Below are 25,007 nucleotides of genomic sequence, written 5' to 3'. Positions count from 1 at the left end.
GGGGCCTGCCACTTGGGGACTGACACGGCTCTCGGGGGAGTAGGCTTTTGCTGGAGAGCGGGAAAACTCTAGTCCCGCCCCCTCCTTTCCTGGCGCTCCTTGAGCGCCCCCCAAAGCAGGGCCAGCGTCCGTTCTCCGCCCCATTTGGTGAATAAATAAAAGCAACCTAGGCATTGCAAGCACTTTGTCTCTGTGTGTTTGAAGCACTATAACCTACACAGAGAAGGCCTAGGGACTGCCATTAACACTTGTTGGCCAAAGGAGTAGGTGAACAGCCATTCTTATCTTTTGTCACCAACTGTGGAATTTTTATTCTTTGTATGAAGTGTGGGGTGAAGGTTCATTTATGCTATGGCCTTTTTGGTCTCCTTATTCAGTTCGAGTCCGAATATGCCTCCAGATATACCCTGGAGATCGCAAACGCTTTACACCTCACGCTCCGCCTTCCGGAGGCTTGCCAGGGCGGTGGCTGTTAGGGCCCTGCCTTCATTTTGGTTATCTCCGCCCTCTTAGGACTGCATACTCAAGTTTAGGGATTGTCGGTGTTAGAAGTGTGCAGCCAAACCTAGCTGCGGGCTGGCAACCACTAGGACGATTTTTCGGCTTGGGTCTCCAGCTCTTAATTCTGACGTACTGAAAGGAGCTGTACGGATCCGGTTGCTCCGGATATTTGTGTTTACAAGGAGGCAGCGTGCGGAAATGTAAATTGTAGAGAGAACTGGATAGGATGAGGTTCTTTTTCTTTCTTTCTTTCTTTTATTTTTTCTTGTAAGGGGCCCTCCACGGTGGTGTGTTGCTGCCTCTCCCTTTCAAATCCCAAGGCTTCGGATCTCAGCTGCTGAGCTCCGCGCCCCCTCCTGTTTCGGGCCCTGGAACTCTCTGCACTTCAGTCTCTAGTGTAAACATTCCACAAAAGGACTGCTAAGGTTCAGCCTCCTCGCGCGGGGCGGAGTCAGCTCCTTTCTAGACGGGCGTCCTGGCCAATGGAGGCTGCTACCGGCGCCGAGATATCCAATCGGGTGGTTGGGGGCGGGGCCTGCCTCACTTACGGACATTTTACCCCACATCGGTTACTTACCTTCCTGGGGCAGCGAGAGAGCCCGGGGTAGCCTTCCAATGCGATGACCGGCGAGGGCGGGAGCCGACTTGTTGGGCCTGTGGCTGAGACTGCACGGGGCGGGATATGTGGAGTCCTCCAATGAGACGTGAAGAGCTCCCCTGCTTCCTCCAATAGTGTTGAGGCGTGGGGGTGGGATTCAGCAATTCGCCTCCAATAGGCGGGGTTGAGTTAGGGAAGCTCCCCGCCAATAGGGGCGTGGAGAAGGTGAGCGGCTCCCCCTCCCATCCCAGCCGAGGGGGAAGGGGCGGGCAGCCGGCAGGCAGGGCACAGCGATTGGTTAAACCTTTGACGGGCGGATAATGCGGCCTGTGGTGGAGCGAAGTTGAGTCTTCCCTCTGCGGGGCGGGCCGGGGGAGTGGGCGGGATTTCCCGGGTAACAGAGAAGCGGCCGCGGCGGTAGAGGCGGCGGAGACGGTTTCTCCATCTTTCCCCCCCTCCCCTTCCCCCCTCGGAGTTTCCCTCCCTCCCTCCCTCCCTCCTTCCCAGTCTGGGCACTGGGGCCTGTGACCGTTTCGTTAGCGGAGAGGAGGCTGCCAGTCCGCTTCGGCGGGCCTGTGCCTTCGCCGTTCTCGGGGCCTCCCTGCTGAGCCCGAGGCTCACGCCGAGAGGGACACGCAGTGAGGAGCGGCCGAAGCAGCTTTGCGGTGAGAGCACGCCGGGCCAGGGTCGGGGCGGGGAGCCTGGTGGCGGGTAACGCTGGACTCGAGGGTGTGTATTTTTAGGGGGGCTGACCTCCTCGGCTTCCCGTAGAGCAGGCGGGCGGGAGGTGTGTGGATGTGTGAGGGGGGTGGGGGGCGGAGCGGGGTAGCTCTTCGTGCGGGAGGGGGAGGAGAGCGTAGTCCCGGTGCGCGCGGAGGGGGCGGGCTCTCGCGCCGCCGCTCAGGGGCGGGGCCGGCGCGCGCGTGCGATTGTGGAGAAAGGGGCGGGGCCGGTCCTGGCTAAGTGCTGTTTGCGGTCGACCACCCCTCCTATCTTCCCGAGGTGGGCGGGGCCTCAGCTGGGCAGCCGCGCACTGGCATGCTGGGGTTGGGGGACGGGCAAGGGGTCTCCCGCGTGTGGTTTCGGGGCGCGGCAGGGAGGGGGCGTGAAGTCTGCTTTCCTCCGCCTTCTCGGGATCCGGTTGGCCGGAGGGGCCGTACGGAGCGGCGATGCCACTCCCCCAGGCCGTCCTCCCCCCTCCCCCCGGTTTCCGCCTCCTTGGCAAGTGAGGCGGGGTTCGGGAAAGCCCGCTGTCCGGTCTGGCTTGGAGTCGCGGCGCCCAGATCTGCCCCGCCCTACGTCTCCGTGGGGTGGGAGGGGCTCCCGCCGACTCTGAGCTGCGGAGGTGTCAGGACTTACTCTTGTGGCTCGGCCATGCCTTTTGCCTGGGGCAAGAGGGCTGTGTGCCAGAGCTGTTGTCTGTCTTAGCTGCACGCAGCGTCGATGGCACCGTTCAGCCTTGGAGAGTGGGAGCATGGTCACCGCCGCTTGTAATTTTTGGAGCGAGGTGCTCAAGGTCCTTTCGTTGGGAGTCTTGCAGTGGAGTGGCTGCTCGTGCTGTGACCATGCTTCCGCAGCGGTGATTGTGGGGGGAGGGGCGGAGAGTCCTCAGAGACTAGAAATGTGGCCGGGGACAACCTTTCTTGGAGTTCCCTTAGGTTCAGTTACTGTGGCTGTACGGGGCGGGGTTTCCTTTGAGCCAATAGGGTGGTGGGTAGTTAGACTTGGCCACTGTTAGGTGCCTTAGGACTTCAAACCCAGTTAGCCAGAAAAAGTCTTTAAGCTGAGATTTAGAAAAGGAAGGGTTGGATTTACATTTTACTATTTAAAACTATATGTTTATAAAAGATGGTGATTTAAAAAAAAACTCAGACTGAATAAAATACTCTGATTTCTTCCGCTCTCGCTTTTTTGAATGCTTTCATTGTACATACAGGTGGTTCTGCTATGTAAGCTTAATTTCACAAAGAAATAAGTTGCAATTTAGGTAATTAGAGGTGTTCTTGAAAAGTCTTCTCTTCTGGTTTTATGTAATTCTGTTAGAACATCTAGACCATTTCTATTTATATTCTATAAAACATAGTGTTCTTGCCCTGTTTTGTTACAGAGAGGGTGAAGTCGAGGACTAATGTAGTTTTGTGTATGTGACTTTCGTAGCATTGCCCTCTGACCTGTATTGGGGAGTTGCCTTAGGACATTTCATGTTTAATGAACTGTTTAATTTTTTTAAGTTTTTTTTTTTTAAAGATTTTATTTATTTATTTGACAGAGAGATAGAGAGACAGCACAAGTAGGCAGAGTGGCAGGCAGAGGGAGAAGGAGAAGCAGGTTTCCTGCCGAGCAGGGAGCCCGATGTGGGGCTCGATCCCAGGACCCTGGGATCGTGACCTGAGCTGAAGGCAGCCGCTTAGCTGACTGAGCCACCCAGGCGCCCCTAAGTTTTTTTTTTTTAATTTAAGTAATCTCTATACCCAACATGGGGTTCAAGCTTAAGAGATCAAGAGTCACATGGTCTTCTGGCTGAGCCAGCCAGGCGCCCCATAATGAATTATTTTAAATGAGGTTTTTGCTCTGACTTGATACGTTCTCTTTTCTTAAGAGAAATTACATGTTTTTGATATTTTTTCATGAGAATATAAACACGGAGGAATGTATTGGAGGAATGTATTTATAGACTAATATCTGAGCAAGCCATCTGGCTGATACCTGAAGTTAAATTCTAGATTTGTGCTTTGTTCAGGTGGGACTGAGAGCTTGATGTCCTGCCCTATATTCATGTGAAGAGAGTAAGTCCCATCTCAGTTAAGGAAGTAGCAATGGCAAAGGTAGCTTTTTCATTTGAGTGCTAGTGACTGTGTTAGAATTGGTGTGGATACAGAAAGCCTGGGTGTTTTTTCTGATGTTATAAACTGCCAAAGATAGTGGAGATAGTGGAGAGGAAGGTTTGGTCAACACAAAGTTGTTCCTACCATTTGCAGTGCTGTCTGCTGGGAAACACGGAAGACCTAAATCATGCACTTAATATGTTGTCTCTTAGGGCACCAGGGTCAGAAGTCCCATATATGCTTTAAGGATTCAAGTAAGAACCTGGATGTACTATATTAGGAAAGTTTTTATAAATGCTTCTTACCTTTCCAAATAGCAGTATGGTATATACTATAGTTTTGTCAGAGTTAAGACCCTAGATAGATTGGCATTTTGTAATTAAGAAGGTTTTACCCTAAGAGTAAGGGTTTTTTTTGTTTTTTGTGTTTTTTTGAGGAAAGAGGTATGTAGTAATTTGATAAGATTCTTGGCAAAGCATAGTCCTGTTTACATCTTATGTACAGACAAGATAACTGGAGATCTTTTCAAGGCAGATGTTAATGGCTGCAAATTTTAGTCAGAATTAAAAGATTATGTCCATGTCATTCAGTAATCTAGTGAAGTGCTTTAAAAGGCTTTCTCGGGACGCCTGGGTGGCTCAGCTGGTTGGGCGTCCGTCTTTGGCTCAGGTCATGATCCCAGCGTCCTGGGATCGAGTCCCGCATTGGGCTCCTTGCTGGGCAGGGAACCTGCTTCTCCCTCTGCCTGCTGCTCGCTCTCTCTCTCTCTTGCTCACTCTCTCTGACAAATAAAATCTTAAAAAAATAAAATAAAAGGCTTTCTCCTTCTTTCTTCTAATACTACTAAGAGTTGTTAAGCTTTACTTTCTGTAGATTTTTCTAGAAATGATAAATGATAGTTAACATGCTTTTTATTTTTTAAAAAAAGATTTATTTGAGAGAGCGTGTGCATGCAAGGTGGGGTGGGGGGGACGCACAGTGGGGGGAGGCGCAGAGGGAGAGAAAGAAAGAATCCTCAAGCAGACTCCCTGCTGAGCACGGAACCCAATGTGGGGGCTCCATCCCAGGACCCTGAGATCATGACCTGAGTCGCAATCAAGAGCCAGCCGCTTAACCAGCTGAGCCACCCAGGCACCCCATTAACATGCTTTTTAAAACTATACCCTCTGTCTACATGAAAAATAAGAACTTTCATTTTTTTCTAAAGATTTATTTTTTAAAAAATTAAAAAAATAAAGATTTATTTATCCTAGAAAGAGAGAGAAAGCGGGGGAAATCGGAGGGGTAGACGAACCATGAGAGACGATGGACTCTGAAAAACAAACTGAGGGTTCTAGAGGGGAGGGGGGTGGGAGGATGGGTTAGCCTGGTGGTGGGTATTGAGGAGGGCACATTCTGCATGGAGCACTGGGTGTTATGCACAAACAATGAATCATGGAACACTTCATCTAAAACTAATGATGTAATGTATGGGGATTAACATAAGAATAAAAAAAAAGAATTGAAAAAAAAAAAGCACACGCACACATATGAGCTGGAGGGGCAGAGGGTGAGGGAGAGAGAATCTCAAGCAGACTGTGTGCCAGCTCAGGTTGAGATTACGACCTGAGCCAAAACCAAGAGTGGAAGGCTTAACCGACTGCACCACCCACATACCCCAGTAAGAACTTTCATTTATTGAGCCCTTATTATGTCCCAGGCACTGAGTTAGGCACTGTACATTTATTAATCCACGTAATCTTCATGATAACCCTGTCTAGTGGGTACTATGAAGTCCTTGTTTTAAAATCTTTTTTTTTTTTTTAATTTTTTATTTATTCATCTGAGAGAGAATGAGATAGAGAGAGGATGAGAGGGGGGAGGGTCAGAGGGAGAAGCAGACTCCCTGCCGAGCAGGGAACCCGATGCGGGACTCGATCCCGGGACTCCAGGATCATGACCTGAGCCGAAGGCAGTCGCTTAACCAACTGAGCCACCCAGGCGCCCTGAAGTCCTTGTTTTAAAGATGAGGAAACAGTGACAGAGATTAGAACTGTGGTAAGTGGCATGACAGATGTGAACCCTGGTGTTCTGGTTCCAGAGTCCCTGCTTTTAACTCTACACTTCATTTATGTCTGGTCTAAGGATAGTGAACAGAGAAGGAGCAGTGTGCTATTAAAAACAATTGAGGTAAAACATATATAACAAAATTTACCGTTTTAACTATTTTTAAGTGTACAATTCAGTGGCATTAAGTACAGTCACTTTGTTGTGCAACTGTTTCAACCATCCATCTCCAGAACTTTTTTTTTTAAGATTTTATTTATTTATTTGAGAGAGAGAATGAGATAGAGAGAGCATGAGAGTGGGGAGGGTCAGAGGGAGAAGCAGACTCCCCGCTGAGCAGGGAGCCCCATGCGGGACTCGATCCCGGCACTCCGGGATCATGACCTGAGCCGAAGGCAGTCGCTCAACCAGCTGAGCCACCCAGGCGCCCCTTTCTCCCGAACTTTTTCATCTTCCCCCAACTGAAACTGTACACATTAAACAACAGCTCCTTTATCTGTCTATCTCTCTCTCTGTCTTTAAACATTTTTGGGGGGCTCCTGCGTGGCTCAGTCGTTAAGCGTCTGCCTTCAGCTCAGGTCATGATCTCAGGGTCCTGGGATTGAACCCCACATTGGGATTTCTGTTCAGCAGGAAGCCTGCTTCTCCCTCTCCCACTCCCCCTGCTTGTGTTCTGCTCTCGCTCTCTCTCTCTGTCAAATAAATAAATAAAATCTTAAGAAAAAAATTTTTTATTTTAGAGCATGAGTGTGTGCACAGGGGTGGGGGCAGAGGGAGAGGGAGGCAAAGGGAGAGAGAGAAGCAGACTCCCCGCTGAGTGCAGAGACCCTCGTGGGGCTCGATCTCAGAACCTTGAGATCATGACCTGAGCCAAAATCAAGAGTCGGCCGCTTAATCGACTGAACCACCGAGACTCTCCAACAAACAGCCCCTTTAAATCTCTCCTCAGCCCCTAGCAACAACCATTCTACTTTATGTCTGTGTGAGTTTGACTACTCTAGGTATCTTATATAAGTGGAATCATACAGTATTTGCCCTTTTGTGTCTGGCTTATTTCACTTAGGGTTCTCAGGGTTCATCCATGTCGTAGCACATATCAGAATTATCTTCCTTTTTTTTTTTTAAAGATTTTATTTATTTATTTGAGAGAGAGAATGAGAGAGAAAGCACATGAGAGGGGGGAGGGTCAGAGGGAGAAGCAGACTCCCTGCCAAGCAGGGAGCCCGATGTGGGACTCGATCCAGGGACTCCGGGATCATGACCTGAGCCGAAGGCAGTTGCTTAACCAACTGAGCCACCCAGACGCCCCAGAATTACCTTCCTTTTTAATGGTAATTAATATTGCATTATATGTATATATCACCTTTTGTTGATTCATGTATCAGTAGACATTTGGGTTGTTTCCACCTCTTGGCTATTGTGAATAACGCCATAAAGAACATGGATATATAAATATCTCTTCAAGTATCTGCTTTGAATCCTTTTGGGTATATACCCAGAGGTGGAATCGCTGGATCAAATAGTAAATCTGTGTTTAATTTTTTGAGGACCTAGCAGTGTGCTTTTGAAAGCGGCTTTGAGGGAAAAAATTGGGACTCAGATTCTAAAGGGGAATTGAGTCAACACCCATTTCTTGACCACCTTCTTAGGTAGCCCTGGGCTGACACAGGAAGAGTCTTTGTCCCGGAAAAGTTTACATTCTTACAAGGAAAGGCAAATATTCACATGATGATTTTACTACACATCAGTGGAGATTGAGTGCTGTAAGAGTGAATTACAGAGAGCTGAAAGGAATTCAGAGGAGGGAGAGCCTACCTTGGGTGGAGGAGGAGAGGACACTGAATGAGCAACAGGAGGGTGAAGCCTGAAATCATAGATCCAGTTGAAGCAGATTGTTAAATGAATGACCTTAGACATCTGAAAGTACCCCCAGAGAGTGCTTTGGGGTGTTAGAAGGAATGGCATTATGTTGAAATTCGCACATGAATTGTAGTCTCTTCCAGAGTTTGTGAATCCTGTTCTCTTCAGTTTACAGACCTGATTGCTTCTACTGCTTTGGAAGGTGTTTAAGAATCATAGTGAAGAAATAATGGACTTGGCACGTATGTCACTGTTACCCTGTCAAGCTCAAGATATATTAATATGGCCAACTATTGTTTACTAATACTTCCTTTCCTTCACATGTCTTCCTATTTCTACTTCAGTAAGTGAGTAGAAGAAGTAATATCTTGGGACTTTTATCTTTTTCTGGTTACAGCTTAAGTAAATAATTCTGGATACTCTTTTGTTAAGGTTAAGGTTATCCAGCAGCATACCCAGCAGGGTAGTCTGTATTTTGCCATTATTGCATTATATTCTTTACAAATATTTCAAAGAATTTTGGTTTTGTGCCACTTTTTTTTTTTTTAAAGTAGGCTTCCTCCAACTTGGGGCCTGAACTCATGACCCAGAGATCAAGACCTGAGCTGAGATCAAGAGTTGGATGTTTAACCGACTGAACCATCCAGGCACCCCCTGCCACTTTTTTTTTTTTTTTTTTAAGATTTTATTTATTTGAGAGAGAGAGGGCAAGGGGCGGGGAGGGGAGGAGCAGAGGGAGAGGGACAAGCAGACTCTGCTTAGCACAGAGCCCAGTGTGGGGCTTGATCCCATGACCCTGAGATCATGACCTGAGCCAGAATCAAGAGTCGGATGTGTAACCAACTGAGCCACCCAGGTGCCCCTAAATATAAATTCTAATTGTATTTAGACAATTATCTGTCTTAATTGTCTTTTAACAACATATTAAAAATACCGAAAAACCTTGGCTTCCTTTAATTATGTAACTTTCTTTTTGGGTCTCTTTCTTCAAAAGACATGCCTAGTGAGATTTGTTCTCATATATAATCAAACATATAGAGGTTTTTGTCCCTGTGCGTTTGTGGGGCAACTGGTTTTCTTCAGCAAGAGCTGCACCAATGACTTAGTCCATCTAGACTGGGACTTAACTTTCGTGATAGCCTCAGTGCCTAGGATAATATTGGCACATAATAGGTGATAAAAAGTATACAAACTGAACTCAAATTGCAATTTAAAGTTTGTTAACTAGAGGCTACATCTGTTTGGTTGCAATTAGCTTCAAAGTTAGGCATTTATTAGTAGCAGTTTCGAAGGCATACATCTCTTTTTTGACCTTCCCTTCTCTTGCTTTTTTTTTTTTTTTTAAAGATTTATTTATTTATTTATTTGAGAGAGAGAGAGAATGAGAGAGAGCACATGAGAGGGCGGAGGGCCAGAGGGAGAAGCAGACTCCCTGCCAAGCAGGGAGCCCGATGCGGGACTGATCCAGGAACTCCAGGATCATGACCTGAGCCGAAGGCAGTCGCTTAACCGACTGAGCCACCCAGGCGCCCCCTTCTCTTGCTTTTGTACTACTCACCATCTTTCTGTCTTGTGTGTCTGCATTTTATTTGTACTTAGAGAATCATGGCTGCGGGTGCTTCCTCAGTCCTGCTGATATGATATCTTTGCTGATTTCTGGGTTAATGAAGGATATACAGGTCTATAGTCCCTAATCTGCAGCTCTAAAACACAAGAATTTTTGTTTGTTTGTTTTTTGGTAAGTTTGGTTCCACAACTAATTAAGGGCCACCAGCCTGGTCTAGGCTGTCTCACTTGATGCAGAAATGTGAATGTGCTTAATTAAGGAGAGTTACCTTGTATACTCTATCACCTTTCTAAAATCCAAACTGCTGATAACTTCCAAATTTCTCTAACCGGGGGCCTCTCCCCTGTACTATAGACAAACATAACCCGTGGCCCACTTCATATTTTCTCTTGGATATTTATTAGGCATTTGACTTCTTTTTTTCTTTTTTTTTTTTTTAAAGATTTTATTTATTTATTTGAGAGAGAGAGTGAGAGAGAGAGAGCACAAGAGGGAGGAGCGGGAGAGGGAGAAGCAGACTCCCCGCCGAGCAGGGAGCCCGATGCGGGACTGATCCAGGAACTCCAGGATCATGACCTGAGCCGAAGGCAGTCGCTTAACCAACTGAGCCACCCAGGCGCCCTTTTTCTGTCTTTTTTATATTTGATCTTCAGCAAATCCTATTTGCTCTATATTCAAAATATTACCCGGAATTTGATCACTTAATACCACCACCACCACCCTACTCCCAACTATAGCAGTGATCACAAGTACATCTCTAGCTTGGATTATCAGTTACCTTAACTGTTCCCTCTGCTTTGTTATTCAGCATCTCTTTAGGCTGTTCTTAGCACAGCAGCCAGGTGAGTCTTAAAATTTAACTCAGATCATGTCACTTTTCTGCTTAAAACCCACCAGTGGCTTCCCATTTCAGTCTGATTATTAAGCTTGGGTCCTTATTATGACCTCTGAGAAGAAACACAATATGCTCTCTACCTACTAACCCCAACCCCATTACTTCTCTGATTTCATTTTCTACCAGTCTGTCTTTCCTCCATTCTGTTCCAGTTATACAGCCTTTTTGCTGTTCTTGGAAAATATTAAGCACATATATGCATCAGGGTCTTTGCATTTCCTGTTCCTTCTGCTTGTAATGCTTCCTCACTGATTTCCACATGGTTAGCTCTCTACTATTTTACCCAAAAGTTACCTTATCGGTGAGGTATTCTTTGGTCACTTGTATCTAAAATTTCAAAAACCCTTCTTTTTCTTCTTAGCACTTGTCACTGTCTAGTGTTCTGAACACTTTGTGTACTGTCTTTTTCTCCCTCTTCATGTAAACTTCATGAAGGAGGAAATTTTTGTTTGGTTTGCTGCTATATCCCCAGCTCCTAGAAGAATGCCTGGCACATAGTATGTGCTCAATATATATTAGAGGGTGCGTGCATGAGTGAGTGAATGATTTGAATTCTACCATAGACAAGACTGTATGCTGTGCACAGTGGTGGATACAAAGCTGGTTAAAGGTGTACATGCCCAGGCCTGTGTGGGGGCAGACATATAGCTAATAGGATAAAGACAGGATGAGGTTAAGTGACACATCTACCTATCCCGTTAACTGTCTCAAGTCCTATTCTTTTTTGAGAGAGAGGAAGAGAGTGCGAGGCAGGGAGGGACAGAGAGAGAGGGCAAGAGAGAGAATTGTAAGCAGGCTCCACACTGAGCACGGAGCCCAAAGGGGGGCTTAATCTCACGGCCCTGCGATCATGACCTGAGCCAAAATTAAGAGTTGGAGGCTTAACTGACTGAGCCACCTAGGCACCCCTCAAGTCCTATTTACAATGCTTTCTTGATAGCTGTAGCTAGCTTATCTTCTGTTATTTATGCTCAGTCTGTTTTATACCATTCTCAGTTAATTTAGAGAAACCTTGTTACGGGGCGCCTGGGTGGCTCAGTCGGTTGGGCATCTGCCTTCAGCTCAGGTGATAATCCTGGGGCCCTGTGTCGGGCTTCCTGCTCAGTGGGGAGTCTGCTTCTCCCTCTGCCTCTCCACCTCCCCCCTGCTCGTGCTCTTTCTCGCTCACTCTCTCTTAAATAAATAAATAAAATCTTAAAAAAAAGAAACCTTGTCACATAAACTAAATGTTCATATCCTTTAGAATAGGACTACAGAATGATTTCCTTCTTTCCTATTCTCATACTATTAATACTTAAATTTTTTTTAACTTTTCACTTTGAAATAATTTTAGACTTCAAAAGAAGTCGCAAAAATACTGTAAAGAATTGTTGTATAACCTTCACCTAGATTTCCCAAATGTGTTTTACAAAACTGTAGTACAGTGATCTAGATCAAAAAGTTAACATTGATACAATTTTTAATACCTTTTGAATTGAACTAAAGTTTCCTGTTCATTTTCTGCCACAGAATCAGTATCATTAGGACCCAATTTTAGTTTTTGAGTTTCTTTTTGAGCAGTACTAACTACCTGTAAAGATTTATATTTCATGACTTTATTCTTTATTGTAGGTCTTTAAAAGAACAAAGAGGGCCACCTGGGTGGCTCAGTCTTTTAAGTAGCTCCCCCCCTCCCCGCACTCTCTTGCTCTCTCCCCCACCCCAAAAAAAAGGAACAAAGAGAGAATTTACTTATTTTCTTTTTAATGAGATAAACTCATTTTAGCTATTACCATTTATACATCTGAACTATATTCTGGGATCTTAGTGATCTTAGTTTTCCTATAGCTTGAAACATTTTGGTATTTCATCATCCTAGGAATTATTTCATCATTGCTCATCAGTTATTCCCTATTATGCTAAAAAAAAAACTAAAATAATAAGGGAAGAATGATGGCATTGCCTAGAAGGATAATGCAGTGGTAAAATAAATCATCATTGTTACACTTCAGTTTTCTTACTGCTTTGCCCGAAGCATTACAGCATCTTCCAAGACAGTGTACAAGTTGGGAGATACCATCTTAAACAATCAATAAGACATTAGCATCTGGGGAATCTGAGTGAAAGTTATATGACCATTTTTTATACTATTTTTACAACCTTTTTAAGCTTTCAGGAAACATATTTGGTAATCCTTGATTTTTTTTTTTTGCTTCCTGTAATGGCAAAAGGAAGAAAACGAACAGAGGAAGACCCCTCACAGCAGAGGAGCTAGCAGACAAATGCAGTCCAGCAGACAGAAGCAGGCTAGACGGGGGTGATGATGGTAAAATTGACTGTGAGCCAGTTCACAGGCTGTGTAGTCTTTAGATGACAATATGATGAATTTTCTCAGAATGAAGAACTTAACACGTGCACCATGTATTTTTGGGGGGTGGGTAAGAAATAATGATATCCTCATCCAGGTAGTCATTCAGCAGGAAGGACTTCAGAATGAAGTATTTCACCATGAATTAAAACCATTTCAATTTGCTAAAAGGGTATACGATTGTATCCTTTCATCTTCTAGGATGTTTATGCACCAAAACTGACTTGTGAGTGGACATTTGCTAAAGGCAGGTGTACAGAGGTGATTGGAAGGAAACAGGACATAGAAATGAAAAAACAACATTGGATCGATTGTTCTAATTGGTGTTTATTAGCCTAAAACTGAGAGTGCTTGCAGTTATGGAGCAAAGAAGATGATTGTCCTTGCCAATAAAATTAAGAATTAAGTTCTCAAAGTACTGTGTGTGGTGATGCAAAAAAAGGAAAAAAAATCCCAAAGTGATGATAAGCTAGAACTTTACTAGAGATGTATCTGAAATCAAAATTTACCAAATGCTATGTTTCAACTTCATGTTGTGATAGTTGGTGACTACTCAGTTGCATTTTAAAGGATATTGCCTATTTTGGGTATTTATATCTTCAAAAGCAGGAAAATAGGAAATAAAAATTAGGATTTGCTATTCAAATTCTTTTTTAGAAAATTTATTTTTATTTTGGAGAGGGAGAGAGAGAATCTCACGCAGACTCCCTGCTGAGTGTGGAGCCCAACCCGGGACTTGATCCCACAACCCTTCAGAACCCCAGTTGAAATCAAGAGTCAGATACTTAACTGACTGAGCCACCCAGGCGCCCTTTTTTTTCCTTAAGATTTATTTATTTAACTTAGAGTGTGTGTGCACAGGTGCTTGTGGGAGTGGGGGAAGGGATTAGGCAGAAGGGGCAGAGGGAGAGATACCCAAGCAGACTCCACGGGTGGGGAGCCCAAAGCGAGGCTTGATCCCACCACCAGGTGATCACGACCTGAGTGAAAATCCAACGCCCAACCAACTGGCCACCTGGGTGCCCCTAGGCGCTCCTTCTATTTAAGTTCTTAAAGTTTCTGATAAAGTTGTTTTTCACCCAAATGGTAAATGATAAGTTTTTCTGATACACCAAGAGTTCAAGGTAAATCACATGAGAGATATTTTGAACCAAGATGACTGTTCTGAGCTACCTTGCTAAAAATTGTTGTCATACCACAGTATGACATAATCCCACCAAAGCTCACAAAAGGTATGTACCAGATGGAGTTAGCATTATATTAGATCCAGGTTTCTCAACCTGGCACTATTATATTTTGGCCAAGTAATTCTTTGTTGTGGGGGGTTATCCTGTGCATTTTAGGATGTTTGGGAATTCATGAGATGCCAGTTGCACTCCTGTCCCCTAACTGTGGCAACCAGAAAATGGCTTCTGACATTGACAAATGTGCCCGGGAGGGTGGCAAACTATTCTGGTTGAGGCCCTCCTCATTAGAAGACTATAAAACTGATTCAGGGAGGCTTGGGTATTAGATCTTGTGTTTTAAGAAGAATGGGTTGTTAATTTTGTTGAGCTATTAGTCTCTGTAAAATGGAAAATCTAAATAGATTGCCTTTTTCATTTATTCTGGGATACTTTTCCTTTTCTAGCAGATCTAAATCCAGAAGTGGATTTTTTTTTTTAAGATTCATTTTTATTTATTTGAGAGAGAGTGTATGCACACGGGGAGGGGCAGAGGGAGAGGGAGAGAGAGTCTTAAGCAGACTCTGTGCTGAGCTCGGAACCCACGCAGGGCTTAATCTCATAACCCTGAGATCAGGACCTGAGCTAAAACCAAGAATTGGATGCTTAACTGACTGTGCCATCCAGGTGCCCCTCCAAAAGTGGATTTTTGGACAGGTTTTGAGGTTGACTATGGTGGGCAATTGCACTGGATTGAAGTACCTAATTACATTTCACTGTATGCTTTGATAAAAATCTATTTGCTTTTAAGAGAAACTTTCCATTTTTCCACAATATTTATTGATGTAAACTGACCAGGGCACATTTTAATATGATTTTATGTGATGCTGACTGCCTATAAGAGAATAATTTCAGAGGATTTTTTTAATTACATAAATAAAGGAATTTAAAAATGTGGCTAATTCAGGGTAACAGTACAAAATTAAGAGGCACTATAAAGGGTCAACCATAAATTAAGTGCATATCCAAAAGAAAGTTGTATACTTAAAAGCCTCCAGATAGAGCAGTTTAGTTTGTTCCATGCACTCTCTTACTTTGAGCTTATCTTGACTTAAATTAATTCTGTTACCTGTATTTAAGCCAATTTATGAATTTGTTTGTTATTTATTATTGATTTTTATAAATAAATAAAGCAGGGCTCGATCTCACAACCCTGAGATCAGGACCTGAACTGAGATCAAGAGTTGGATGCTTAACCTGCTGAGCCACCCAGGTGCCCCTGATTTGTAAAATATGATCTAAATGAAAAGATAGATTTTTTAAAGTTGGATTTTCCATTTGGATTTTAATAAGCATGAAGAACTGTCTGAATTTCTAAGAGGCCAACTTTTCACTCTAATGAAAGACATTTTGGGTTGTAGAACTAGAAAATTGGCTTTTATATTTATCGTTCTGAAAGGGTTAGCTTTTACTTCAGCCCTTCTAAAATTTGTCTGAAATGTGACACAGTGACTTGTCAGTTGTTCTACCCTATTCCAGAAGACTGCCCTGCAATATCAGAATTATCCTGCTCTGCTTGCTTTATTTGGGAATTATGATTTCTTCGCATGATGATTTGGAGCTATCCCCACTTTTTATTATAACACATGGCCAGGTGACTTTTTAATGTTCTGCTGCCATTGTTTGTTCACATTAGTCCTTCTTCACTAGATTCTGTCCTTCAAAGTGCTTTTTTCCTTGTTGAAATTCTATCTTCATAGACTAGAGTTCTGGTAACAGGGTAAGCTCCAAATCTGAAACAGTTGGAGACCATAGTAGCAGATGAAAATCATGTCAGCTGAAGCAGGGCTTGAAAGTAGCTCTGTGTCTGACTCTTGTGGCTCCATTATTTGGCATTCGAATACTTCATAGTCTGGAATTTCACTGTGCCTCTCTGCAAGCAGGATACTATGGTCTGTCCAGTATTTCTACTCCAGATTGGTCATGCATTCCAAGGAGAAAGAGTCTAGCTCCTTGCCATGTGACCTTGAACAGGTCACTTAATTTCTTTTGAGTATCACTTTCCCTCTAAATAGTGTTCTGGGTGTGCCCATCTGACAAGACTCTTGGGAGGAGCACATTGACTTATAGCAGTCATGTTTGGAAGATTCGTTGTGGGGCAGGAAATCTGTCCTATTCAGTGCTGGTCCCCCACATAAAGCACAGGGTCTGGCATGTGTAGATTCTTGGGAATTATTTGTGGAGTAAATGAATTGGCAAAGACTGTAAATGGCTCGTTATCACCTGTAAGTCCAAAGTTACTGTAATATTTCAATCTCATCCTGTGTACCCCCTATGCCCTCATTCCTAATTTTCAAGATAAAACCAAACATTTACCTTCTCTGTAGAGTTTTTTCCAGTACACACATTTCTACTCCTTACCAAATTTTAGTACTTATTATAGTATTGTACCACTCATGAACTGGTTTGTTTTGTTAGCCTTTCCTCCCAACATTTTATTAAGAACAATTTCAAATACACAGCAAAGTTGATAGAATTTTATAGTTGAATACCCATATACACACTAGATTTTATATTACCATTTTTATAGTACTTGCTTTGTCATATATGCATTCCTCCATCTATTAATCCAAACTATTTTCTCGATGTGTTTCAAAGTAAATTTCAAACATTAGTACACTTTCACCTAAGTACTTGAGCATGCTATCCTTATCTAGAGTTCAGTATTTGTTTATAGCTTTTTCCTTCTGATGCAAAATTTACAATGAGATGCACAAACCTTAAGAATACATTGTGTGTGGGTGTTGAAATCACACTGTATATATTCTGTAGCTTGTTCTTTTAATAGTATGTTTTGGAGGACTTTCTTTATATAGGAACCCCAATCTTTCTAATTGCTACGTAGTTTTCCCAATATGGATGTATCAAGTTCAGTTATTGATAGACATTTGGATTTTTCTTACTTTGCTGCAGTAAATATACTTGGCAGATGTATAGGATAGACACCTGCAAGTGAATTGCTAGGTAGAAGGGTATGACCATTTTAAATTTAAAAATTTAATGAATACCACAAGTTGCCAACCACATAGTCCATGCCAATTAAAACTTCTGCCAGTAGTATTTCCCTATACCCTCACCCACACTCGATATCATCATTTTCTTTTAATTTTTGCCTGTTGCTTTGGGGGTAAGTATCATTTTACTTTATATTTCTTTGATTACTAGTGAGGCTGTATATGGCCTTCCCAAGTAGTTTTTAAGCTTTTATAGGACACCTACCACCTTCTTATCTGCTCCCTGAATATTTGCTAATTGAAAGAGTGAATGCTGCCAAAGCCTTCCCACTTTGTTGGGTTGAGGGTGAAAGGATGAATGAGCTAAGTGTGGGAGAGGTTAAAGAAAGCTGAAGTTGCTCAGTGCATGTGTGTCTTAAATAAGTAAAGGGACTCTTCTCCCTTTATTTCTTATTCTGTGAGAGGTAGGAGATACTGAGGTGGTTAGGAATTTAGGCTCTGGAGGTAGATTTGGTGGATTGATATTCCAGCTTTGCCTATTAGCTGTGCAGCCTTGGGCAGTTTACTTAATCCTTATATTTCAGTTTCCTCATTTATAAAATAAAGAGTAACAGCACCTTCTAGGGTTGTTGTGGGGATTATAATAATATTTATAAATTGTGTAGAATGGTGCTTGGGATTCATTATATACTAAATATTATATTAACTCTTTATTTTTTCCCTCTGCATGGTCAGTATTTGAGTGTGTGACGTGGTAGGACTGTGGGGAATGCAGATAAAGTTGTAAAGGTAGGGACCTTGAAGAAGCTTTGGATGTTGGAAAAGCCCTGAAAAGACCAGACTGGATTCCTAGCCAGACTATTACTAGACTTTTTATGTCCTGCAGGAAAGAAAGTGCCCCTCTACAGAGGAATATTATTAATAAGGGATTCTGGAATCTCCTTAGTGTTAAGGAATGTTAGAATCAGAAATAACCTAGAAATGATCTTTTCCAACCATGTCATTTTAGTCTTTTTTTTTTTTTTAAGATTTTATTTATTTGACAGAGACAAGCGAGAGAGGGAACACAAGCAGGGGGAGTGGAAGAGGGAGAAGCAGGCTTCCCTCTGAGCAGGGAGCCTGATGCGGGGCTCCATCCCAGGACCCTGGGATCATGACCTGAGCTGAAGGCAGACACTTAACGACTGAGCCACCCAGGCGCCCCCAATCATGTCATTTTATAGTTGGAGAAACAAACTCACACGGAATGAGGAAGTTGTTGAAATGTACATAGCTCCTTAAGTTGGCAAGTCTAGAACCATCGTCCTCTTACTCCAGGCCTACTGCTCTTTCATGATAGCATTTAATTGTTGAAACAATTGATATTTTAAAAATTAGACCACAGTTGGGGCGCCTGGGTGGCTCAGTCGTTGGGCGTCTGCCTTCGGCTCAGGTCATGATTCCAGGTCCTGGGATCGAGCCCCGCATCGGGCTCCCTGCTCAGCGGGAAGCCTGCTTCTCCCTCTCCCACTCCCCCTGCTTGTATTCCCTCTCTCGCTGTGTCTCTCTCTGTCAAATAAATAAATAAAATCTTAAAAAAAAAAAAAATTAGACCACAATTATAGTACTAGGTTTTGAGAGGAGTTAGAAGCACTTGAATGTTTTTGTAGCATGTGAATGTGTCATTGATGTTAGGAATGATGGCATTTGAGAAGAAAACTAGAGAATAAAGAAGGGAAAGGTGTATTTTCATGTTTTTAAATTGGAGGTTATTTTTCAACTCTGTAGTCCCAGGTTAATTCAGACTATGTTATTATTTAAACTTATATCTTTTGAGTTATGATACACTGTCCACTGTGGGGCCTGTGTGTGCAAGCATGCACTTAAACTAGCCAGTGATCATCTTCAGGATGAAGTAAATAGTTGGTTTTGGGAGTTGAGCTTATAGTAAATTTGGGTGACTGGTCCTAAGTTGTACACATCACATTGGAGTGTGAACTGGTTTGCATATCGATGCTTTTGGTTTCTGCAGGTTTTGTGGTGCATCCCTGAGCATGAGCGCAGAATGAAGCGACGTTTGGATGACCAGGAGTCACCGGTGTATGCGGCCCAGCAGCGTCGGATCCCTGGTAGCACAGAGGCTTTTCCTCACCAGCACCGGGTGCTTGCCCCTGCCCCTCCTGTGTATGAAACAGTGTCCGAGACCATGCAGTCAGCCACGGGAATTCAGTACTCCGTGACACCCAGCTATCAGGTAAGCTGGAACCCAGCAAGGGACTCAGTGTAAGGGAGGGGCATTGGTGATTATGTCCAATGAAAAAAAAATTGTATTAAGCATCCAGTTAGATACAAAATTATATTTATGGGGTATCTGTAAGTAAGATATAACAAATAACAGAAACAATGTATATTTGGGTACTCACCACACAGGTTTTTAATTTTTTATTATTTTTAAATTATTCTATTTTTTAAATGTTTTTAAGTAATCTCTACACCCAGTGTGGGACTCAGACTCACAACCCCGAGATCAAGAGTTGCACGTTCCACTGCCTGAGCCACCAAGGAGCCCCTTAAAGATTTTATTTTTAAGTAATCTTCACACCCAACGTGGGGCTTAAACTTATAAGCTTGAGATAAGAGTAACATGCTCTACCCACTGAGCCATCAGGCACCCTTATATTTTTTTCTTTAACTCACTTTTTTTCACTCGGTGCGGTTCCCGAGACTTACCCTATTTTTGTGTGTAAATAATTGAGTCATTTTCACTCTTTTATGAATTATATGAATATATCCCATCTACTTATCCATTTTTCTTTTGCTGTACTCTCTCTCAGGCTGTTACCAGATTTTTACTGGTAAAGGTGCTGTGTGACTTTCTCCTGGTGCAGTGGGGCTCACAGTGGCAATCCATGACAAGATAAGCTTGCACCAGAATTTAAATCAATGTGCTACTTTTTTTTAATCAAAAAAAAAAAGTGTTGCCATGGGGGAAACAAAGGCAGCTGAATTAAATAGTGTGCTGATTAGTGAAGCAGTTGGTTTACATTGTGGTGCAAACTCCTTATCTTCTTGCAGCCCGCTCAGCAGGTTTGAGGGCACATGAAGAAGAGTTTTTCGGGTATCTAGGAGGGGGATTGCTGGGTCATAGGGTGTGCGCGACTTCTCCTTTAGCAGGTAACGTCAAATTGTTTTTCAGAATTGTACCAATTTATATTTCCACCAGCATTGTATATTCCTATCATTCCATGCCCTGACCAGTGCTGATCTTTCATCTCTTATCTCTTTACTCTGTTTTGTAGAAATGGAAGAAATTTGTTTTTTGCCTTTTTTAATTATGAAAGTAAATATCACCATGGTTTGGTTTTTTTTTGAAAAATGATCCAAGATGACTTCTTTCTCTCACCCTTCAGACTTTAAGCTATTCGTGATTTCTTGGGTATCTATAGTCACCTGCCTACCTATCTAGATACACTTCTCTTTTTATGTAATTTGAATGATACAGTATACACTGTTCTGCTATTTGCTCTTTTCACTTAATATATACTGGACAACTTTCCACTTAAATACGTATGTATAGATCTAAGTAGTTTTTAAGCAATCACTGCATTTATAATACTCCATTCTAGGTCAGTCTGAATCATAATTTATGTAACTGGTCTGGAGAGGCCTTCTTCAACCTAACATGTTAGTGACTTTTAAAAAGTTATGACTGCTACTGGGAACATAAATTAGTGTAACCTTTCTTGAAAGCAATTTGACAGTTGTGGCAGATTCTTTACTTTTTGACCTAGCAATTCCATAACTCCATAAATTTCTCAGAATTTATTATAAGAAAACAAGGAAGAGGGGAATCCAGGTGAAGTAGGAGATGGTGATTCCTTAGGTGTCATTCTTTCTCAGGAGTCCCCCTTGCAGTAGTACCATGCCCTCCTATGGGACTGAGGGCCACAGTCAGAGGACTGTTGCAAATCGAATCTTTAAGTTAGATCTTAGAAGAAAGAAAGGCTGCTTGTTTTTCTTGGGTGATTACTTTTATCTGAACAGATTGATGACTGTTTCCCATACTTGGGATAGTTGCATCTATTCATATATTAGAAACTATAATGTGCTCATATAAAACTAGTCATCTCAAGTATTTATAAGCTCCAATTAAGCCTTTTAAAAAACTGTTCAAAACATGTATGTTGGAATATAGAAGCTCAGAATAATAACCCTTCTTGCTAGAGATATAGTAGAGCTTTCAGAATTGTCCAAATAGTTTCTTTTTACTCCTAATGTGTAACTATTGTTTGTGGGGATTTGTAAGTAGTTGTCTATTTCCCACCCTCCCCTCTGTCCAGGGGAATCTTTTAAATTTGTGGGGACTTCAAAAAAAAAAAATTAATCCTCTCTTACATTGTAGTATACAATTTCCATTGTTTAGATTAAGTCTCATGTTGTTTAGTCTTCTTATTTTGGAGACGTGCAAATCAAGGATATTGTCCTTCCTTAGTTGTCTTCTGTGGTGATTAACAGTTCTGAAACAGGAAAATAAAAAAAGTTTTGGAAATTTTGTGTAGCATTTTTCGCAATAGAAATGGAAGGAAAGGAGCTTGTGCTTTATTTCACTCTAAGCTTGTAAGAGGATGAGAGAAAGAATAGAAAATAATTGTTTGAGGCCAAACCACTAACAATTTGGAAGAAAGTTTTGTTCAGCAAATAAGGATAGGCAAAATAAGTAGGGATAGAAGTAGAAAATAAGGATAAGCAAAATAAAGCAAAATAAAAGTCTTCTCTAATTCCATCACCACAAGATAAAATGCTAACATTTTGCTATATATTTGTCACCTAAGGTTTAAAATCTTTTTATTGATTTATAGATACTGTTTTCTAAAAAAATATTTAGAAGTTTAAAACCATATGCAGCACATGAATACATTCAACTCAGAGATTATGAACATTTTATAATGTGAAAATATATGTATTTATATCAGTGCTATTCAAAGTGTGGTCCACAGATGGCTGATGTACATACTTTCTTATTAGTCTGTAATGACATGTATATAGAAATTGAGAGTATTTAGGAACTTACAGCAATTTGGACATAGTAATTTTGTAATATATCTGTAAAATGTGGGAATGGAAATTATGGGCTTACCTATTTTTCATTTCACTTCTCTAGTAATTCATTTTTATTGTATTTTATAAAAGTAGTGGCCCATGATGGATTGGAATTGAAGAAAAAAACAAACAAAACGGGTCCTTTGCCATAGATAGTTTGAGAAGTATTGAGCCATATAATTTTTAATAGTGGCAGAGAATTCTGTTGTAATATGGGTGATTTCATTTCACCAGTTCCCTTTTGTGGGAAATTTGGGTTTCTAATTACTGATAGTCCCCGACTTAGGGTAGTTTGACTTCCAATTTTTTTCTTTTCTTTTTAAGATTTTATTTATTTATTTGACAGAGAGAGAGATAGCGAGAGAGGGAACCCAAGCAGGGGGAGTGGGAGAGGGAGAAGCAGGCTTCCCGCTGAGCAGGGAGCCCGATGCGGGGCTCGATCCCAGGACCCTGGGATCAGGACCTGAGCCGAAGGCAGACGCCCCTCCAATTTTTCAACTTTATGATAATGTGGAAGTGATTTATAGTAGAACCCATACTTGGAATTTTGACTCTGGGTCTTTTCTCAGGCTAGCACTATGAAGTACTGTACTCTCATCTGATGCTGGGCAGTGGCAGCCTCCCCTCCTGGTCAGCCACGCGATCACGAGGGTCAACAACTGATACCCTCAGGCCATTCCAGTTTTTCTCTCTTAGCATAGTAGTCAACGTATTACCTGAGATATTCAACACTTGCTTATAAAATGGGCTTTGTGTGAGATGATTTTGCCCAACTGTGGCTACTGTAAGTGTTCTAAGCACATTTAAGGTAGGCTAGGCTGAGCTGTGATGTTCGATAGGGTAGCTGTATGAAATGCATTTTCGACTTAGGATATTTTTAGCCTAAAATGGATTTATCGGGACGTAACCCCATCGTAAGTCAAGGAAGAGCTGTAATTCTGTGTGTGTGTGCAAAGGTACGCATGCATGTCTTCTAGATGCATCTGGGGAAGAATGTAGAAGCCTTGACGTTTCTTGTCTGCCTTTTGTCGCCCCAGGTTTCAGCAGTGCCCCCGAGCTCTGGCGGTCACGGGCCCAGCATCACAGCGGTTCACAGTGGCCACCATCACCCGGCCGCTGTGCAGCCCCATGGAGGCCAGGGGGTCCAGAGTCACGCTCATCCCGCCCCGCCAGTCACACCAGTGCAGGGACAGCAGCAATTTCAGAGGCTTAAGGTGATATTCAGCTCCTCTTCTTCCATTAAAAAGTTCTCTCTCTCAGCAGGAAGCATTGGCTTCGGTCTATTAGTAGTGGCATTATAACTTTTAACATGCCAGACTAGGGGTTGAATCACAAGGAGTTTTACTTTGTTTTTGTTTTGAAACCTACTTAGATTTCCCATTTTACCCTCAGTGCCTGATCCAGAGAATTACATTCAAGAAATGTTTTTGGAATGTATGAATGCATGGTACTCAGACGTGTCAGGATAGAGGGACTGTTTTCGTACGCAATAAACAAGGTCCATTTTTTTGGATACCTCCTTTTGAACTCTTAGTTCTTAGTACGGCAGAAGGTTTTATTGAGCGTAAACATGGTTGGCTATGGTCCTGTACAGTTACTGGGTCCAGTATTACCTTACGATTTAATCTTTTTATCCCTGCTTATAAATAGCTGAATGGGCTGGCATCTTCCAGTCCATCCTTAGTAAAACACATGCTCCTTTTTTGGGAACATTTATAAAGATTGGGGAAGACTATAATTGTGAATGAAGTGTCAGTGTTTTCATCTGTTCTGCTGAGTATGTGCTGTAGGTTTTCAGTGCTTTTGAAATTCATGAGGCATCTGTGGAGAAGTGAGGCTTGTGTTCCCAGCTAAGCCTCTCTCTGCTTACTGGAATGTTACTTTTCAAAATAAGTGATTGTTGGAGTAAGTGTTCCAGATTTCAGTTTTTCTAATTTTACATTTATATAAAATTTCAAATCAAGTTGCAAGAAATACAAATTAAAGAACTATAAAGAAATGGGATGTTGGGTCTTCATTTGGTCCTATCAGCCTAATTAAATAGTTTCCACATAGGAATGAAGAGGATACTCTTGAAGGACACTTCCATGCGTAGCAAACATTTCGGCCCTCTCTTTTCCTTGATACTTAATCTAGTTCTCCCTGATCCCTGCCCACATTGGTTTGAGTTCTCAGGGACTTGTTTAATTTTGGCCTAAGGAAACTAAGTGCTACATAAATATAAAGCATACCAAAACTAAACTATATAGAGGGATTTTGTAAAATTTATTTTGTCTAAAGTAATTAAGAGTTGACTATACTTAAAAAAAAAAAAAGAGTTGACTATACTTAGGCATAGTCTTTAAAGAGAATACAAATTATTTGGGCCTGAAACTTCACTCTGGGCTCTATCTTTGGGAAAATTTGTGTAAGCTATATTGATGTTTTTCTTAAAACATTTTGCCTGTCTGCTTGTAGAGTGATGGCTGTGTACCAAACTGTATTATTGCCATGAACTTAGCATTTCACAAAGTCCTGAAAATATTTTTTAAAGTTGGTTTGGTATGATTTAATTCCATATTAATACGGTATTCAGCAATTAGTTAATACCTTAATGATGCCAAAGAGCTTCTAAACTTGCTGTTAAACTAACAAAACTGTATATTTCTATAGTCTTTTTCAGCCAGTCCTATCAAAGCACAGCACTATTTTACTCGTCTCCCTCACTTGGGTATAAGTATACAGATGTGCTTTGTCTGTTTTACAGAAACTGTCAAGGAAGCAAGAAAGGGTTTTGGAGTTGGGGTTATAGAGTGAGTCATGGGCGGAGTCAGTTGTCTGTTCCTTCTCTTCTCACCCTTGTATATGATTCCTGGATACAATAACGTGTTGAATTCCCGTTCTGATGAGGAGGGGTAAAATGCTTTTTTGTGCCTCCATTGTAGCTTCATTCAATGTATTCCCACATTGCCTGCCATTTTTGGATCAGTCTTAAAATGCTTTACAAGCATTTGAATCAACTTCAATAAACCATTTATATTCTATAATGAGGAGTGTTCAGTGAAAATACTTAGGTTATTTCAAGCATCAGCATTGTCTATACCTTCTTTTTTGTCTTTGGCAGATTGATGAC

At 42.1% G+C, this 25,007-nt stretch overlaps 1 protein-coding gene across 2 annotated transcripts in view; it reads left to right on the top strand.

Moving 5' to 3' along the window:
• Positions 1-1,572: 1,572 nt before the first annotated feature.
• SIN3A (SIN3 transcription regulator family member A) overlaps positions 1,573-25,007 on the top strand; it is a 67,066-nt gene continuing 43,631 nt past the window's right edge. Inside the window, exons 1-3 of one of the 2 annotated variants that reach the window (XM_034994556.1) lie at positions 1,573-1,764; positions 18,828-19,049; positions 22,933-23,109. In XM_034994556.1, the coding sequence (XP_034850447.1) occupies positions 18,861-19,049; positions 22,933-23,109 (366 nt within the window). In that variant the 5' untranslated portion in view covers positions 1,573-1,764; positions 18,828-18,860. Of the gene's footprint in view, positions 1,765-18,457; positions 19,050-22,932; positions 23,110-25,007 lie in introns of those variants that run through there. The other variant, XM_034994557.1, reaches the window with a different exon arrangement.

This window comes from Mirounga leonina, unplaced genomic scaffold, assembly GCF_011800145.1.
Source record: "Mirounga leonina isolate KUSES-001 unplaced genomic scaffold, KU_Mleo_1.0 Mir_91, whole genome shotgun sequence".
Classification (NCBI taxonomy): Eukaryota; Metazoa; Chordata; class Mammalia; order Carnivora; family Phocidae; genus Mirounga; species Mirounga leonina.
The sequence above is the reverse complement of the archived record's forward strand: the minus strand, read 5'-3'. Positions and strand labels throughout refer to the sequence as shown.